At 61.9% G+C, this 17,360-nt stretch overlaps 7 protein-coding genes across 7 annotated transcripts; 3 read left to right on the top strand and 4 right to left on the bottom strand.

The window, feature by feature from the left end:
* Nucleotides 1-91: 91 nt before the first annotated feature.
* RHTO_01878 (mitochondrial large subunit ribosomal protein L34) lies at nt 92-511 on the top strand (the record flags this gene model as incomplete). The annotated part of the gene is made up of 1 exon (XM_016415557.1): nt 92-511. One exon carries the CDS (start codon nt 92-94, stop codon nt 509-511), a length of 420 nt encoding a protein of 139 aa, XP_016272531.1.
* A 317-nt stretch (nt 512-828) lies between these two features.
* On the bottom strand, nt 829-2,364 carry RHTO_01877 (short-chain dehydrogenase/reductase SDR family protein; the record flags this gene model as incomplete). The annotated part of the gene is made up of 7 exons (XM_016415556.1): nt 829-1,019; nt 1,091-1,210; nt 1,318-1,401; nt 1,554-1,673; nt 1,781-1,919; nt 1,980-2,266; nt 2,331-2,364. 7 exons carry the CDS (start codon nt 2,362-2,364, stop codon nt 829-831), a joined length of 975 nt encoding a protein of 324 aa, XP_016272530.1.
* Nucleotides 2,365-2,503: 139 nt separating this feature from the next.
* Nucleotides 2,504-3,516, bottom strand: RHTO_01876 (alpha-ketoglutarate-dependent dioxygenase alkB-like protein; the record flags this gene model as incomplete). Its single annotated transcript, XM_016415555.1, has 4 exons — nt 2,504-2,780; nt 2,831-3,029; nt 3,097-3,156; nt 3,243-3,516. The coding sequence occupies 4 exons, from the start codon at nt 3,514-3,516 to the stop codon at nt 2,504-2,506; spliced, it is 810 nt and encodes a 269-aa protein (XP_016272529.1).
* A 185-nt stretch (nt 3,517-3,701) lies between these two features.
* Nucleotides 3,702-4,573, top strand: RHTO_01875 (cytochrome b-c1 complex, subunit 10; the record flags this gene model as incomplete). The annotated part of the gene is made up of 6 exons (XM_016415554.1): nt 3,702-3,709; nt 4,036-4,188; nt 4,250-4,271; nt 4,399-4,414; nt 4,477-4,502; nt 4,565-4,573. The coding sequence occupies 6 exons, from the start codon at nt 3,702-3,704 to the stop codon at nt 4,571-4,573; spliced, it is 234 nt and encodes a 77-aa protein (XP_016272528.1).
* Nucleotides 4,574-4,856: 283 nt separating this feature from the next.
* RHTO_01874 (phosphatidylinositol-bisphosphatase) lies at nt 4,857-8,463 on the bottom strand (the record flags this gene model as incomplete). The annotated part of the gene is made up of 14 exons (XM_016415553.1): nt 4,857-4,990; nt 5,052-5,148; nt 5,217-5,654; nt 5,714-6,238; nt 6,309-6,418; nt 6,482-6,539; nt 6,601-6,745; nt 6,802-6,911; nt 6,971-7,051; nt 7,109-7,350; nt 7,398-7,548; nt 7,602-7,830; nt 7,890-8,367; nt 8,430-8,463. 14 exons carry the CDS (start codon nt 8,461-8,463, stop codon nt 4,857-4,859), a joined length of 2,832 nt encoding a protein of 943 aa, XP_016272527.1.
* Nucleotides 8,464-9,132: 669 nt separating this feature from the next.
* RHTO_01873 (60S ribosomal protein l5) lies at nt 9,133-10,389 on the bottom strand (the record flags this gene model as incomplete). Its single annotated transcript, XM_016415552.1, has 7 exons — nt 9,133-9,304; nt 9,362-9,421; nt 9,479-9,556; nt 9,621-10,060; nt 10,119-10,189; nt 10,249-10,312; nt 10,381-10,389. The coding sequence occupies 7 exons, from the start codon at nt 10,387-10,389 to the stop codon at nt 9,133-9,135; spliced, it is 894 nt and encodes a 297-aa protein (XP_016272526.1).
* Nucleotides 10,390-13,058: 2,669 nt separating this feature from the next.
* On the top strand, nt 13,059-16,926 carry RHTO_01872 (GATA transcription factor; the record flags this gene model as incomplete). Its single annotated transcript, XM_016415551.1, has 9 exons — nt 13,059-13,468; nt 13,525-14,197; nt 14,259-14,465; nt 14,533-14,630; nt 14,690-15,702; nt 15,763-15,903; nt 15,964-16,317; nt 16,377-16,554; nt 16,617-16,926. 9 exons carry the CDS (start codon nt 13,059-13,061, stop codon nt 16,924-16,926), a joined length of 3,384 nt encoding a protein of 1,127 aa, XP_016272525.1.
* Nucleotides 16,927-17,360: the final 434 nt, after the last annotated feature.

The following is a 17,360-nucleotide window of genomic DNA, read 5'->3' as shown; positions in this document are numbered from 1 at the left end:
CCCCTGACTTTCCTCCTCCTCGTCCAGCGACCTCGCACACTTCAACGACTCGCCAAGGACACCAGCCGGCGTCAGAACAACCTCTCGCACCATGCCCCGCATCGCACGCTCCCTGCGCGCCGTCCCCTCTCCCGCGCCCAAGCCCATCTCCAACTCGTTTGCGATCCGCACGACACTCGCGTGCGCACCACGAGCAGCCCAGCCGAGCATCCTGTTCCGTCCGTCCAGTGCACCGAGCTTCCTCTCCCCACTGCGACCCTCTCTCTCGCCCTTCTCCGCCCCGTCTCCCTTGACCGCATCCTCATCATCCCCGATCCTCTCGCTCCTCGCCTCGCGACCTGCCGCCGCTGCGCCCCAGCAAAAACGATTCGCAACCTACGGACAAGAGTACCAGCCGAGCACGCTCAAGCGCAAGAGGAAGCACGGGTTCTTCAAGCGTCTGAGGACCAAGGCTGGACGCAACGTTCTTCGACGGAGGTTCTCCAAGGGCAGGAAGTACTTATCGCACTGAGGTGGGAGGGGAGCTGTGCGGGACAGTCGGACTGGCACGGACGGGCGTGAGGAGCAAGCGAATTGGCCTTTAACGCACGCATCGAGGTCATGGGGGACGGGCACGGCGGACGGCGGACAGAGGATGGGACCAGCGTGTATGTACTTCTAGCAGGAATGACCACTCGCATCACCTTTGATTCTGGACAGTGCCGCCTTGTCAAGATTACCCGACTGAAGCCCTTTGGCGCTTTGCTCGCCTCTGTCGCTCGCGTAAAAATGATCTGGTTCCTATGCGCCTCTAGCACTGCGCGCTGCACTCTGCTCGTCGAGCGAAGGCTATTCCTTCACCACCTCAACACCCCTCTCCCGCAACCACCTCTCCCCCTCCTCGCTTCTCCAGCCATACACGCTTCGCTCGACATCCTTCCACGGCCAGATCATCTCCATACAGCGCGCCTCGTCGTGGTTCGGCAGGCGTGGCGGCAAGCGGAGGAGGATGGACGACAGGCAGCATTCGAGGACTTGGCCTGCGCGACGCAAGAACGCTTGTCAGCATGGCCGGGCCCGTGACACACTCGGAGCAAGAGTCGCAACCCACCCGTCAAACGTCCTTCCGGCTCGATGAGAACCTGCACGGCCTTGGTCACCGTCTCCATCGGCGTGAGGCAGTTCGTCTCTCGCAAGGCGGCGAAAGCTTCAGGGTTGCCGATGCCGGTCTCTGCAGGGTGACTCGTGCGCTTCAGTGTTCCGTCAAGGGTGAGAGTCTTCGGTGGAGGCACGGTAAAGTCCGGAAGGGACGGGAAGAGGGAGAAAAGGGCGACGAACCGACGAGCGACGGAGCGATAGCGTTGATCGAGATGCCTTCCGGTTGTAAAGTCGGCGCGAGCGAGCGGACGACGCCAAGTACGCCTGCCAAAGAGGACGTCAGTCGCCGTAGTCGCCGTCGACAACTGCGCCCGTCCTGCTCATCGCAGTTTGTCCGCTCCGAACGAGCGTGCCGGTCCGTCGACGTCGCCGCGAAGCCCTTAGACGATCGATCCGCCGATTGAAGGGCAACGCACCGTGCTTAGCCGCGCCGTACAAACTCTCGTTCGGAAAGGGGTACAAGCTAGCAGTCGAGCCCGCGCAGACGACCCGACCGCGCCAAACGTGTGCGTCCGGATCTTGTGAGCGGAAGTGAGCTGGATGCGTCGAGGTGGGCGTCAGCGACGTTGTTTCAGCGCCGCGGCTCGTGAAGGAGAGGAATGAAGGGGACAGCGCAAAGAAGCTGGTCGCGCGAAGGACTCACAGATAGCGAGATGGACGGTGTTGAGGACGCCGATCAGGTTCACGTTGATAACGGCGAGGTTGGGTGGGACTGCGAGACCGTCCTCGTCCAGCTTCGCGCTGCGGAGGAACGGGTCTTTGCCCTCAGGATCGGTGAAGACCTGCGGCCACACGTAAGCCGTCAGCAAGCCATCCTACGAGCTTGAAATACGCGAGCGCACCTGCGAGATGCCTGCAATCGCACAGACGACGTCTACTCGTCCCGACCACCCCTCCCTCTTCCTTCTCGCCTTCTCGAACGCATCCCTCAGCTCCTCGTACCTCGTCACATCCGCCGCAACGCATTCGACGCAAGTCCGTACCCGCGCATCGCCAAAGTCGGACGAGAGAGTCGAGAGGACCGAGGGGAAAGAGGCGGAGGAGCGGTCGACGATGAGGATGTTGTAGGGGGGAGAGGTCGAGGCGAGGAGGGTGCGTACTATGCCGAGACCGATACCGGATGCGCCGCCTGTCAAAACGCTGTCAGCATGCAGAGCGCGCTAAGGAGGCACAGCGGTAGAAGGGGAACGGACCGGTAACGAGTGCTGTGACCGGCCGGGAGGCCATCGCGACTGGCGGAAGCGTAGGCTCGCACTGTAAGCTGTTGAGGTGCGAGTGGACGGAGCACACCCTCGTAACGAAGTCCCACTCCCCCACCTCCTCAGCTTCGGAACGTCCTCCTCCTCATCCTTCCCCCTAAGACCGCTCAGAAGACCAGTTGGCGAAAGGTGATGCTGATTCTGCTGTCCTTGACCTTCGGCTCCTTCGGTATCGCATGCTTCCACCGCTGCTGAGTCGCGCCTTGCATGATCACAAGCGAGCCGGGTGCGAGGGTAAGGCGATGCGAATAAAGCAGGGAAGTAGTGGCCGGTGGCGAGCTTGCTGATTTGTCGTCCGATGCTCGCTCAGCAGTCTTAGGCGGAGGCGAGTCGTGCGTGAGGACAAAGGTGCGAGGTGCGCCCAGCGAGAGCGAGGCGATGACCCTGCAGCGGTGTCAGCGGCGAAACCCTGAGCTGCGGGAGATCGGACACACCTATTCTCTCGGTTGTCGCGGTGGTTGCCGATGTAGATCTTGCCGTCCTCGTAGAGGTTGAGGAAGGCATGATTGAACTTGACGCCCAGCTTTTCCTCCACCATGTCCTGGATCTTGCGCAGGAGCGGCGGGTAGTCTTGGTGCATGTCGACGGGGTGACCAGAGTACTTGACTTCCAGCTCGGGGTCCGTGGAGAAGGCTGAGGACGAGGAAAGGGATGTGAGCAAGCAGCATCTCAGGCGAGAGTAAGCGCCGAGACGACGCACCCGCGATCTTGCGGGACTGCGTGACATTCTTGCCGTAAACTTTGAGCGTAGGGCGGTACCCTGCCAGCGAGGAAAGACGGAGCGAAGCAGAAGGTAGATTCAGCGAGGAGCGAGAGGGTTTTGAGACCATGGCGAGACCAGCTCACACTCCTCCAGCTTCAGCAGCTCGTCGTGCCACTCTTGAGCAGTCGCCTCGTCGACAAAGTCGGGCACGTAGAAGGCCTCGGCGTCTGCGAGGGGCAGACGGTACCGATTCTCGAGAGAAGTGACCTGGGCGGTCTCGTCATCGCCGACTGTCAGCCGCGCCCGCTTCTTCGACCGCGCGGGAGCACCTGCAGTTGTCTTTGCCGAGCGCTTGGTCGATTCGGGCGAAGGAGAGGCGTCTTTCGCTGAGGAGGTCGAGTTGGTCGACGGAGGCATCGCAGAGAGCGGCGGAAGCGTGGGATCGCACGAGCGCTAGCAGCAGCAGGTGATCGAGAAGTCTAGCGGTACAACAAGTCAGTAGCGCGAGGAGCAGGGTGTGGTCGCCGCTCGACAGGCGAAGTCGCGCTCGCATCGCTCCTGACGCCGCCAACAACCGCTCACCCCCGCTCAGACGCTCAAAAATGGCCCAGTGAGCTTACAGTCAAGCTCTATAGCGCCGCACGATACCCGCCCAGCCAGCCGCCCGCTTGTCCCGACGTCGCTCGTCCGCCTGGTTCCGCAACCATCCTCTGGGGCCATACACGGCAAGGAAGGGGACCAGAGGGCCAGCTCCGGGCATATCTGAGCTTTTGAGGGAGTTCAGTCTTCGTACGGAGCGCAAGAACTGGATCGGAGGGCGCTACTGTGGACTTCCCCCATCACCATCGCCTCCCGCCTCATCCCCTCCTCGACTACCCGGACACGAGCTTGCGACGGTACGACAGGCGCGCTGACCTTTCCTTCGTACTCCCGCAGGCCCCGTGTTCAGGTCCTCAAGCCCGGCCGTGCCGTCCTCGGCTTCACCCCTGCCTTCGTTAGCCGGCTCGTGCCCAACCTCGCGCTGTGGGGTTTCGCTGGTGCCGGTGTCCTCTTCCTTGCCGGTTCCTCCATCCCTCTCTTCCAGACCGAGTGAGTCCCCACCGTCTTTACTGGAATACGAGGAGGAGTACTGATTGACTTGCCCTTCCAGCGTTCTTAAGAAGATCCCTGTGGTGAGCATGCGCTTCCGCTAGCTAGGCAGTGGCTTGAGCGCAGCCTCCCCTCGCTGCAGGCTGCTGGCTTCTGCGAGGGGCATGGGATGCTGACTGCCTCGATTTGCTCGCATCCTCTTATTGACAGGTCGCCAACTACTACGGTTCGTCCCACTGTCTCCGACGCTCAACACAATCATACTGATCCTCCATTTCTTCACTGCAGAGGACAAGACCCCCGACTCGGACAAGGTCAGTCCCTTTGCCGCCTCTCCCGCCCCGCGTAACATACTGACGCTCGCTTACGCTCGCAGCCCTTCTAAGCATTACTCGCCTCGTAGAAAACGGTTCTTTCTTCTGTGTTGCAAGGCCGAGCGGTTCTGGATTCCTACTCGTGCTGGTCTGGCTGCGATCTTGCTTTCCACGCTCCGCACCCGCTCGCAAGCTCTTCCAATCTCCTCGCTCTCCACGTGAAGCTCGAGATATGCTGGATGCGTGTTAAGTTATGAGTGTGCACACTTCGGCCGTCCACCAGCAGCTCTAGAGGTGTCCGTTACGACGAGGCCTGTTCTTCCCGCCAGCCCGCCCAGTCCGCTCCGGCTACTCCTACCCCTCGAGCAACCACGCCAGGAACTGCTTCTTCCGCCTCGGAACACTTGCTGGTTCGAGTGGCTTGCCCGACGCTGAGTGACCGGCCGATTTTGATGATGGGCGAAGGAGGACCGACGAGAAGACGATGGCTGGGAGCAGGACCTGTCAGCTTCGGATTGAACAGCGAAAGGAGGAGAAGATGCGACGCACCGAAACGGTCAGGCCGCGCAGCTTGTTCGGCAGGAGTCGTCGCCTGCTTGATTGCGATGCGGAGGAAGGCGACGACATAGAGCAACACGTTTGCATGCTGGCGACCGAAAGTCTTCAGGTCAACAAGATGTTGGAGAGGCGTATAGAGATATGCCGACTGCGCACCGTCTCTTCCAGACTCTGCACGACCGCGTACGCCTCGTCCCGGTTCTCGCACCTTAACGCCCGCTCGTACGCCTCGCCGCCAACGACCGGCTCTTGCAGGGACTCCAGAAAGCGGAGGAGACAGTCGGCGACGGAGTGAAGTCCCATGTAGCGCTCGGCAGAGTCGGACTCGTCCGCGAGTGTCGAGGATGTGTCGGCGGGTGTCGAAGTGCGAGATGGCGAGGATACGAGTTCGGGAGGTGCAGAAGCAAAAGTCGAAGGGAGCGTAGGAGAAGAGAGGGAGATTGCGCCGATGTCGGATTCGAGCTGATCGAGGGCTGAGACGGCGTCGAGGAGGTGTTGCTTGTCTTCCGGCTCGTCCGAGCGGATCGCGGATGTCTCTGGACCTTGAGAGAGGGCGCAAGAAGGGAGAAGCTTGTCGAGGGGGAAGGCGTCACCCTGTTCGGCGTAGCTGTCAGCGCGCACAAAAGTCGAACGAGAAACTGGATCAAACGCACCGTGTCGAGACAGTCCCGCACTAGTCTGGTCAATTCGAGCTCGCCTGAAGTGACGAAGAGACCGGGAACGTCAAGCGCGTATTCGCCGAGGAAGCTGACGAGTCGATGCAAGACCTCCGGTACCGCGCTCTTCTCGATCCCGTCCTCGTCTTCGACAGATCCAGCCGCCGCCACGCCAATCCGCCGTCTCTGCTCGATCGACGCCGTCCTGACCGGCTCGTGCAGTCGAGCGAGACAGTCAAGACTGGCGCCGAAGACGGTCGGCACCCATTCCTTGACGGAGATGGCGAGGAACAGATCGCGTCCGCGCAGGGAGATGACGAGTAATTCAGAGAGATCGTTATGGGGCGATTCAGGTGTGGGGAAAGAGAGAGTGCCGGCGATGTCGGGCGTGACTTTGACGGTGAAAGTGATGCGCTGGCGAGATGATGGGAGGATGAGGCCGGATGTCGGCGAGACGGAGAGCCATGGCGGGGTGAGGGACGACGAGCCGTCTTTGGGCGCGAAAGCCCATGTTGCGAAGACCTGTACTTCGGAATCGTAAGCTTGCTACGATTTCTAAGGGTATGGAAGGACTTGCGGATCCGGCATTGACCAGCTCAACCTCGAGGCTCGTCGGCGTATCCAGCTCGACGCGTTCAAAGTCGACGGAAGGGCCAGGCTCCAGCTTGACCTCCGGTGATGTGCCGCCGGCGAAGGAGTGGACTGCGGACAAAGAGGGTCAGTCTGCGGGGGTCGTGGGCTTGCGGAGCGCACAAAGCAACGCACGTTTCGATACAATTTCATGTCGCACCTTGTCGCGGTCGTGAGTCGAGACCTCGTAGACCTTGTTGCGACGAGCGTCAGCAGACTTGGACGGAAGAAACGGAGGTCAGGATCGAACTCACCGAAAGCTGTAGTGTCGCGCTAACGGGCTTGTGATCACTCAGGACCACTTCTGGATGACTCAAGTACCGCGCGACGCGAACAGCGGCCGCTCGAGTCGAAAGGTAGAGGATTCGGTCTGTCCATGATGGGACACGCTGCTTTTCACTTTCGGTCGAGGTCGTCAGCTTCGGCGACAGCGAGTGAAAGCTGGGCAGACGCACGAAGTGTCGTAGGTGTCTGTCCCGACGTCGAACTTGAACGTTGGCGCAAAAGAAATTGCCGACTCTTCAAAATCGTCGAACGCCAAGCCGTGCTTCTTCTGCGCTTCGAGCTGTTCGGGAGAGCAGCGTTAGCGTAGTCAGCGTAAGGGCTACTGAACACGGAATCCACCTGGTCGAACTGAAGAAGCAAGTCGTACTGCTCCGCCGCGATCATCCGCTCAACCTCTTCGCGCGGCAGCTCGAGGCGGTACTGCGGGCCCGATCCGTCAGAAGCACATCGGATCATCACCCCAGCACTGATACGCACATTCAGGTCGCCCATCCAAACAAGCACGTCGCTCTCCCACACGCTCCAGCCTTCTCCGAGCGGTCTCGGCGCATCAGGCTTGAGGTTCGGCGTCCAAGCGTCCCGCTCCTCGTACGACGCGAAGGGGAACAGCAGTTGTGCGGCGGTATCGCGGAACTGGGCGTTCCGCTGCGCGACGTTAGGGACGAAGGCGGCGAGGTGCGAGTTGACGAAGGTGAGGGGCGTGTCTTTCCATCTGCGACCTGAGGAATCAGCTTCGCGGCATTTCGGTGAACAATGGAGCCGACACGCCGTAATCGAACGCCAACAGCGCCCTTGTTCGCCATCAAGCCCATCAAGCCTGTCGCGAGACTTGCGCTCGTGACATCGCCAACGTGGTCCTTCACGTCCGAACGGATATATATCAAGATCAATGCGCCGACGAGCTGTCGAGAGTGGACCTGCGGGGCGAGGGGTCAGCAGTTCTGGCGGATCGAGGCAGAATCGAACTCACCCTGGCATACGAGACGCCTTCCTGCCGCTCCAGCGCCTCGTCAATTGCCTTTCTCCAGACTTCTTCTCGGTACGGCGTGTACCGCAGCATCGCTTCTGTCGAGAGATCGAGTTCCTGGAAGCCGAAGACGAGTAAGTCGGCGCCGCCCGAACTGTCAACCCAAGCCTGGATGTCGGCGCCGCCGTTCTTGGGCTGCTTGTCGTTGACGTTGAACGTCCCGCACCAGATTCTGCGCGCTCAACGAGTCAGCTGTGCCATACAAAGACGAAGGGAAAGCGTTTAGCGTACCGAATCTCCTCCTTCTTGACAAACTCTTCCTCCCTTTCTCGTAGGCGGTCTACAATCCAGCGCTCTATCGCAACTCTTTCGCCTTCCGTATACTCGCTACCCGTATCTGTCGGGTCGAAGGACCGTGCAGGCGAGCCGTTTGCCAAGGCGGAGTCGTCCGTCGCTTTCGCTCGAGCGCTGTACGCCGCACCAACCCTGTCCCATCGCACATCGTGCATCCGCCGGCGAGTAGTTGGCCCTTTCCTGTCCGCCGAGCCGTCCTCACGAGCCGAAGCCAAGTCGAGGTACGGGACAAGCCAGCCGTGCGAATCAGTCGCAGAAGTCGCCTGAACCGCCTGCTTCTGCGCTTCTCGTACGGCGGCGACGAAGTCGGTGACGGAGCGTGAAAGGAGGTCGGCGGTGAATGAGAGCGAATGCGGTGAGTCGGAATGTGCGAGAGAAGGAGGGAGAGAAGGTGTGGAGAGGGTGATCCGGAAGCCTGTGAGCGAGAAGTTCAGTTTGGTCGACCGCCACAGTTCTGCCTTACGGGAAGAACCTTACCGGCGGACGAATCCTCCTGTTGCTTGACTTGCATGTCCAAGTCGGCGAGGATGGGAAGAACAGAGGTAACCGCAACTTCGCCAGCGACGCTCGTTCGGAAGACGAGCAAGCTGCGTGATATCACGAGAGTCAGTACCGGTCAAGGCGAGCCTGAAAGCCAACGTACGCTCTCTCCTTCCCCCGACTATCTTCATCGCCAAACTCCCCACTTGGCCGCTCAGGGCGATGCTCGACGAGTGCGACGCTCAGCTCGCCTGCGTCGGGCCCAAAGTTGCCATTGGAGCTGCCACTCGGCTCGGCGACTGCTTCGTGCGCATTGTCGACGAGGGCGACGATGCGTTCAGACGGTCGAAGGAGATGAGCGAGTGGAGAGCTGTGGGCAGCCCAGTGAGTCGCGAGGCATAGCAGTGTAGGGACGTTGCGAGCTCACGAAGTAGCCGCTAAGGTCATGGCATCGAGCTTGAGATAGGGAGCGAAGGTAAGAGCGAGATTGAGCGAGAGCAAGTCGACGAGTTCGCTCACAACGCATCTTCGGTAAGCAGTAGCTGAGCGTCTGAAGCGTAGCAAAAAGCCCTCGAAAGCAAGATGGCTCTCGGAGACGCAAGCGAGTCGAGTACGAACTGCCTCAACTGTTGCAGGTCCGCACCCCGAAGTCGCACGAACACTCTCAGCTCGCACGTCTCCGTCTCCAACGTCCATCCACTTACTCGCGCGACGCGAGCCAAGCCTCCTTCTTGGCCTTGACGCGCTCCTTGCGCTCGGCGGTCGAGAGCTTCTTGGGGTGGGTCTTCTTCGACGCCTCCTTCCAGGCAGCGAGGTCGGCCTTGTCGGTCTTGGTGTACGTGGGGTCCTCGCGGATCTTCTCGTGGGCCTCGCTATTTGCGGAAAGGAGTCAGCGGAAAGCATCGGATAAGGCGGCAAGTGATGCGCACCGGTACATGTCCTCGATGTCCTCCGACGAGATGTCGTCCTCGAGGTAGGTCGAGAAGTGCCTACGAGCATCAACGTGTCAGTTCGAGGTCAGAAGGAGGCTCGAAGAATGAACGCACTTCTTGAAGCGCTCGTCGTCCTCCTCCTCAAGAGTCTCCATGAACTCGGCGACGTGACCGCCGTAGATGTAACGCTGACTGTAGCGGTGCCAGTGAAGTTGTCAGTGACGCTGTGCGCATTGAAAGGGCGAGACGAACGCACAGGGTCTCAGCGTCCAACTCCTTCGACTCGGGGTCGAAGCCGGGGAAGCGCTGCTCCGAGTGGGGGATGAAGACACCGCCGTCGGACGCGCCCTTCATGGCGCCGAAGACACGGGCACCGGTCGAGGTGCGGGCGACACCGACGTCGAGGAAGCACTTGAAGGGGCGGGGCTCGCCCTCGATGGGCTCGGTGAGCTCGAGCTCACCCGAGGGCTCGGTGACACCCTCGTACTTGTCGGCGAGGCCGAGCTTGGTGAGAGCGCGGCGGGCGCAGAGGAGACCGGTCGCGTAGCAGGCAGCCCAGTTGGTGAGACCGTGCTTGATGCCGTAGCGGGGGAGCTCGTGCGAGTAGGCGGCGGCGAGGACCACGTCGCCCTGGAGCTTGGCGGAGACGATCTGGCAGATAACGTCCTTGTTCGTGATGCGAACGACCAAGCGGTACTGCGCGGGAAGATGCATGAGTTTTGGCGTGAGTCCGGGCGAGACGGGGGCGACACACCTTCGGGCTGGCGTACTTGTTCTTCGCCTGGACGACGAGACGCTTACGCGCGTAGTAGTCGGTCTTGCCCTCTGTGAGCGGGCGCTCGTCAATACCGGCGGAAAGGGAGGCGCGAGGGAGGCGAACTCACCGCGACGACGACGGTACTTCACCTGGTAACGGGAGAAGTAGGCCGAGTTCTTCTGTTCCTTCACCTTTCCGGGTTTGCGCGTCGGCGTCAGCACTGGTCGCAGCACGAAGAGAGCGGCCCAGAGGGACTCACGAAGGGCATGATGCTGCAGGGACGAACAACGGCGACGGCGTCGAAATTGACGAGGGGCGGACATGCGGAGGCAACATAGAGTCAGCTCGTTGTCCCGGGAGCCAATCAGGTACGTGCTAGAGCGCAGGAGGACCAGCGCCCATCCTCGACGGTTGGTGCTGTCGAGGTCGAGGTCGAACACCTCCGTCGGTCCTCGCGCCGGTCGCTTCGTAGCTGAAAGCTCGTAGCTGATCCTCGTCGAGCCAGCCAGCCCCAGGAGCAGCGACGCTAGCCCACGCCAACCACCTCTCCTCGACCCGCCCTCGCAACACCCGCCGAACCCGATGCAGCGCCAGCAGACGGAGCGCGTCGCCTCTCTAGTGCTCTAGAGACACCTCTGCACCGTCCTGCGATCCCTGCGAGACCCTCCCAGCCGTTGTCGCCCTCCGCTAGGTTCGTGTCCAGTTTTCGAGCCAGTCCACCTCGAGGGGTCGCACGCGTCTTGGGGGTTGGCGAGTAACGGGAGGGTACAGTCCAAGGGTAGCTGAGAGAGTTGCTGGGACGTACACCGAGCTACGGGGATGAGCCGAGAGTACGAAGAGAAAAGGAGAAGAGGTGGGCGCGCTGCTCGTCGGGGACGGGCTCAGCGGGCGACACCAACCCTGGCTCTCGCTCTCAAGACTCGCTGCCGGTGCGCTGGGCTTACGTAGCTGCTCCTACAGGATACGGCTGTACGCTCGAACAAGCCCGACAGAGCGAGGCGCCCTCCTCGTCGACCACCCACCTCCTCCCCTCGACTCGCCTGGCCAGTCCCGCCCTTCGTTCGATGCAGGGTCGAGAACAGCTGATGAGGCGGATGTACAGGTGCTGAGCTGGGACGTAGGACCCGCGGCAGCCCCTCCTGATCGCCCTTGGTTTCCCTCGTCGACCGTCTCCACCGACAAGACACGCTCCGCCCTTCGAGACTGTGCTGACTTTGACTCGGTATCCTGCTTTTGAACCGTCAGGCTCACCCGAAGCGATCATCCGCCTGCGTCTCTTGCGAACCTCCGCTCTTGTCGCCCGACTTCGTTCCTACTCTTCTCGAGAACGGCTGATCCGCGGTACGTGGTGCGCGCGCAGTCCCTTGTAGCTTTCGAGCGGTTTCTGCACACGCCTTGTGGCTTGCCGAAAGAACGAGGACCGCCCGCAGGACACGCGGCTCGTCTTCCACTGGATGCTAAGACTTGCAGCTTCACCTCGTCTTCCTTGCTGACCGCTTCAACGAGTGAGACGACGTGAAGCTGCTGTGCGGGCGGATGATGCTGCTACAGCTGAGCATCGCCGGGCACGCTACGCTTCAGGAGGACGAGGTCAAGCTGTCTGAGCGTCGCTCGCTTCACAACCTCGACTGGCTTCGTCCTTGGTGTCTTAACTTCTGCTACAACACTGCTACGATGTGTGCTTCCCTACGCACTGCTTCTCGCTCCAGGTGCGAGGAGACTAACATTGCTGCGTCGCCCAGAAGTCGCCTCGGCCCTACAGTCCTCCTCTTCAACCATCCCGCTCACCTCTTTCCGATCCTCCAGGCGCCGACTACAGGGAAACAGCAGCAGCAGATCAGCTACTCTCGCTCTTGCAAACAGCCTCGCTGCTCCCTCGACTCTCCTCGAGGACCTCCTTCCTCGCCGGCTCTCTCTCCACTTGCTGGCGCCTCCGTCTCCACCTTCGTCGTGACAATTGCGCTCGCCTGCAATGTGCTATCGACTGTCACGGTGTCCTCTTGCGGCTGAATCGCTGGACCTTCGCAAGCCGCTGCTGGAGTTGCGAACGGTGGCTGCGGCATCCTCGCGAGTCTGAGGGCGCGTTGCATCTCTTCGAACACGTCCGACGAAGCACACCGCCTTGCTTGATTAAACCGCATCCCTCCTGCTCGTCCCCGACACGGCCCTCCTCTTCCGAGACTTCCCCCGGCCCTCCTTCCTTTCGACCGAGCAAAAGCGGCCCAATTGCCTCTATCTCCGCTTCGCAAGCCGCACGCCGCAAGCCGCAGGTTGTCCGTAACCGAGGTCGAGCTGGGACTCAAGGACTTTTGCTGGCTGCGAGAGCGAGAGCGGCAAGTCCTCGCGGGACCAGCGAACGAACCGCGGCGTGGCTGAACGATCGCCTTTCGAGCGACGTCACGCTCTTGCTCGTTTGTTAATGAATCGGAGCCAGGTCGAAGGGGAACCGGGGATTTTGTCTTTGGCTTTGAACGTTAGAGGGGAGTCGCAGAGCAGCCAGCCGCATGCATGGGGTGCAGAGAGGGGAGAGAGCGTGTGTAGCGTCAGCGTGGATGTCGACGAGTGCAGAGTGAGGCAGCACAGCGTCGAGTGAGAGAGAGAGAAGGTTGGCCCGCGGTTGGACCCGAGGTGGGATCCGGAGTGTGATTGAGAGTTTCGCGCGTGAGTGGAGGTGTTTCTGCCCTGATGAACTTGGCCATCGAAGCCCAACTCGCCCTCGCTCACCGCGCTCAGCCAAACTCGCCAGCTGGCTCACTCAGGGGCTCACGGGCACACTGCTACGACTCGAGTCCGCCTCAGCGACTCACACTTTCTCCCTGCACGCTCGACCACCACCCCCGCTCCCGCTTCCCGCTCCTCGACAGCTCGCTCGCGGGGATCGCTCACCTCCCGCGCACTCCGGCGAACTCCTGACCCATCCCACGCCATCCCACAACTATGAACTCGCACGCAGCCGACTCGTACTGGTCATTCCAGGCCGCAGTCGACGACACCGACGCCGCTTCAGGCGCAGGAGGGTACTCGCCTGCGCCCACTGCCCTCGCAGGGGCTGCCGGTCCCCAGGCCCGCCCGCTCCACAGGACAGTCAGCGAGGAGGTCCAGCAGGCGCTCGGCCAGAGCTTGGGCATGTCGAGCGCCGGAGGAGGAGCAGGACCAGGCGTCGGAACGGGCAGGCAGGGCGGGCAGTCGTCGTACGGCGGGTTCGACCCGATGGACCACGCACGCTTGAGCCCGTCTGCGTTCGACCCGAGCAACTTTTCCAGACAGTTCACCATGCCCAAGTTTGCGAGCGGCGGGCCGTCGGATCCGTTTGGTCTCGGTGTGGGAATTACAGACCCCCCGAGCGGGTGCGCGCAGCGTCCTCACCTCGATGTCGCTCCAGTCTGACGCTGCACTCGTACAGAAACCCCGGAGACGCCATCTCGCCGATGCCGTTCGACTTCAACTTGGGCGGACCGCAAACTCCTCGCTTCGACGGACTCGCCTCGGCCTCTCCCTTCTACTCGTCGAACACCCAGGCTTTCTCGGCGTCCATCGCGCCGCAACAGCAGCCCCAGCAGTACCAACAGCCCCAGCAGCCTCAGCAGCCCCAGCAACAGACGCTTTCCCCGGCCAGCTACGGCGGACAGACCTCGCTCAATGCCGTCGCTTCGACGTCTCACGTCCCGTACGCTCCCGCTCAGCCACGGTCACAGCAGCCTTCCATGTCTCGCTCGCTCGCCGTCTCTCCCCCCTCCGTTCCCGCAACCACCCTCGCTGCATCCGTCGCCTCCGCCTCCTCCGCCCTCCGAATCCCAACAACAGCCGAAATCGAATCTCCCATCTACGCGCCGTACGGTTCCTCCGTCATCAGTATCAACTCAACCCCGAACGCGGCGTACAAGCTCCCCTCCCTCGCGATGAACCTCCCGCCTTCCCAGCCTCCAACTGTCCCTTTCAACCCGACTGCGATGGGCCTTCCGGCGCCACCCCCTCAAGGGTCGAGTAGTAACTTCGCCGGGCTGTACTCGTCAAGCGGTTTCGATATGCTCGGCGTCCTTGCACGAGTCGCGGCTCGACCGAACCCCCAGATTCATGTGCGTTACCCTCTCTTCCCTCCGCTCCCCTCCCTCCCTCGCTAACACTCGTCTAACGCAGATCGGCCCCGTCGACTCATCCTGCGCCTTCGCCGTCGTCGACGCCCGAAGATGGGACCAACCACTCGTCTTTGTCAGCGACACGTTCGTCAAGATGACCGGCTACACGAACGAGGAGATCATCGGGAGGAATTGTAGGTTTTTGCAGACGCCTGGAGGGGGGACGGTGCAGGGTGCGCCGAGGAAGTATACGGATGGGAATGCGGCGGTGAGTTCGCGCGCAGTTTTCTTCGCGCTTGAGTGGGGAGTGGGCGCTGATGGGGCGTCGAGCGCAGTGGCATATGCGACAGCATATCCAGGCGGGCAAGGAGAGCCAGTCGAGCTTGATCAACTACACCAAGGCTGGCCGGCCGTTCATCAACCTCGTCACGATGTGCGTCCAGCTCCTCGCTCGCAGGCCGACTTGGGACACTGACCTCGTTTGACGCACAGCATCCCGATCTGCTGGGACACGGAAGAGATCGCCTACTTTGTCGGCTTCCAAGTCGACCTCGTCGACCAGCCGAACGCCATCCTCGACCGCATGCGCGACGGGACCTACGTCGTCAACTACTCGCTCGTCGGGAACGCCTACAACAACGCCATCATCCGCAACCCGTCGATGATCACTTCGACGACCGACACGAGCGACTCGCAGAAGACGGTGTCGATGCAGACGATCGAGGCGGGCGCGTTTGTGGATGGGTTGGACGAGTGGGCGATGGCGGACGATCAGGACGAGTCGCCGCCTGTGCCGCAGCAGCCTCAGCCGCAGCAGCAGCAGGTCCAGCAGAACGGCGCGCGCAGGAACGGCGGCTCGATCTCGGCCTCGACGACCTCGGCGTCGTACACCAAGCCCTCGCCCGGCGCGCAGATGGGCGGCGCAGGCGGCGAGCCGTCGATGCGGACCGACGACGAGTTGCTCGACATCGTTGCCTCGCGCGGGATCGGCTCGCTCGACCTCGAAGTCGACAAGCGGGCGTTCCACAAGCTCCTCCTCGGGCAGGCGGACGACTTTGTCCACGTCCTCAGTCTCAAGGGTTCGCTCTTGTACTGCTCGCCGGCTGTCGCCAAGGTGCTCGAGTACGAAGCGAGCGAGCTCGTCGGCGCGACGCTGTCGTCCCTCTGCCATCCCTCGGACGTCGTACCCGTCATGCGCCAGCTCAAGGACGCCTCGTCGATCCAGAACCCGCACGTCAAGCTCCTCTACCGCATTCGCCGCAAGCACTCGGGATACGTCTGGATCGAGGCGACTGGCAAGCTGCACATCGAGCCGGGCAAGGGTCGCAAGTGTGTGATTGCTGTGGCGAGACCGCGCGATGTCCTCCAGATGAACTGGAACGAGCTCAGGCAGAACGGCGGGTTGGGCGACACCGAGTTTTGGGTCAAGATCAACCCGAGGGGAACCCTCCTCACCGCGACGCTCGGCACGCAGGCCGTCTTGGGTTACCTGCCGAACGACCTTGGTGCGTACAGCGCTTCCTCGACTTTGTGCCGAGTATGGCTGACGAACCCTGCTCGAGCAGTCGGCACCTCGCTCTTCGACATCGCCCTCCCCGAGTACCGCCAGAGTCTCGAGGCGACGATCCAGCAGGCGCAGCTCGGCGTTCCCGCCAGTTTGCAGTACAAGGTCAAGACGAGGCGTGGAGTCGTCGACGTCGTCACGAGTGCGTTGCCCCGAGTCCTCAAAATATCCGTCGTCGCTGACTTCTCGCCTCGACTCGCAGAGTTCTACCCTCGCCACCCCGAGCCTCTCGACCCGAGTATCCCGCAGATCGCCTCTGGCCCGTCGCACATCGCCCTTATCGCGCAGACGAACGAGCTCAGCTCGGAAGAGCGCAAGCACAAGGGTCCCTTCGGGCTCAACGCGCCCGTCTACTCGTCGCCGGCCGGCCGCTCGCCCGCCATTTCGGACGTCGAGTCGAGCGCGTCCGGCAGCGGCAGCAGCAGTCGCGAGAGCAGCGCCGGCGCGTTCCAGAGCACGTTCAAGACTCTCACGCACCCGAGCGCGGTCAGCGACAACGTCTTTGACGAACTCGAGACGCGGCGGCCGACCAGCTGGCAGTTTGAGCTCCACCAGCGTGCGTGCAGCTCGCCCTCTCGCCGTCGACCGCGCGAATTGACCTTCCTCTCGCCGCAGTCCAAAACCTCAACAAGAAGCTACGCGACGAGAAGGAGTACCTTCTCGCCCGTCGTCGCAAGCGCGGTAGCGTCTATTCGGAAAAGTCGCGCAAGGCTTCGTCCGACTCGGGCTCCAAGGCGTCGTCCTCCAACACCGGCCGCATCTGCCAGAACTGCGGTCGTACGGACTCTCCCGAGTGCGTTCACCTCATTTCCCTCTCACTCGCAGTATATCAAGCTGACGCTGCTCGTCTCGCAGGTGGCGCTCGGGACCGAATGGCAACAAGACGCTCTGCAACGCGTGCGGTCTCCGCTGGGCCAAGTCGCAGAAGCAGGCTGCGGGCGGTTCGGGCGGCAGCATCAACCCCCAGAGCTTCTCGTCGGCCATGTCGTTCACGTCGAACGGCTCGAGTGGCAGCGGCTCGCCGACCGGCGGCCTCGGCTCGTCCTTCCAGCCCATGACCATCTCGCCCTCGCACTCGAACATGCAGTCGCCCCAGCACTCGTTCAGCGGGTCGATGCCCAAGCTCGAGGAAGACTTGACGTCTGCTTGGGCGCAACAGCTATAAAAAAGCGCCGCCGATACCCACTCACGACTGCGCGGCCCCGGTTCTCTTTCAGCTCTTCATCGTTTGTTCTTGTTCCCTTGTCGTCCCTCTCTCACCATTCGCACAGTCTCGCTGTACCCTCTGTATCCTCCTCACGCAGTTCTGGTTGCATAGGTCGCGCGCATCTCACTGTTCTCACTAGGCCATACACACCTCGCTCGCTCGTCGCTCCCCTGCTTCCGCTCCGCCTCCTCCGTTCTCTTCTGCGGCTATACCTCCCTGCTGCTTCGACCTTGCCTGCAATTCATACAGCAGAACAACGCAGAGCAGCAGAGTGTCGAGTTCAGCTTCACGACGGAGTTGGCCTCCTCGCCGACCTGCCTCTCTCGGCAAGTTCTCCTCCTTGTCCGCTCCTTGCGAAGAGCTCCCTCGCGCTCGCAGAGCTTGCTGCTGGC

The sequence above is a fragment of the Rhodotorula toruloides genome (assembly GCF_000320785.1).
Source record: "Rhodotorula toruloides NP11 unplaced genomic scaffold Scaffold15, whole genome shotgun sequence".
In the NCBI taxonomy this organism is placed as follows: domain Eukaryota; kingdom Fungi; phylum Basidiomycota; class Microbotryomycetes; order Sporidiobolales; family Sporidiobolaceae; genus Rhodotorula; species Rhodotorula toruloides.
Note: the sequence above shows the minus strand (reverse complement) of the source record. Positions and strands in the feature narration are given on the sequence as shown.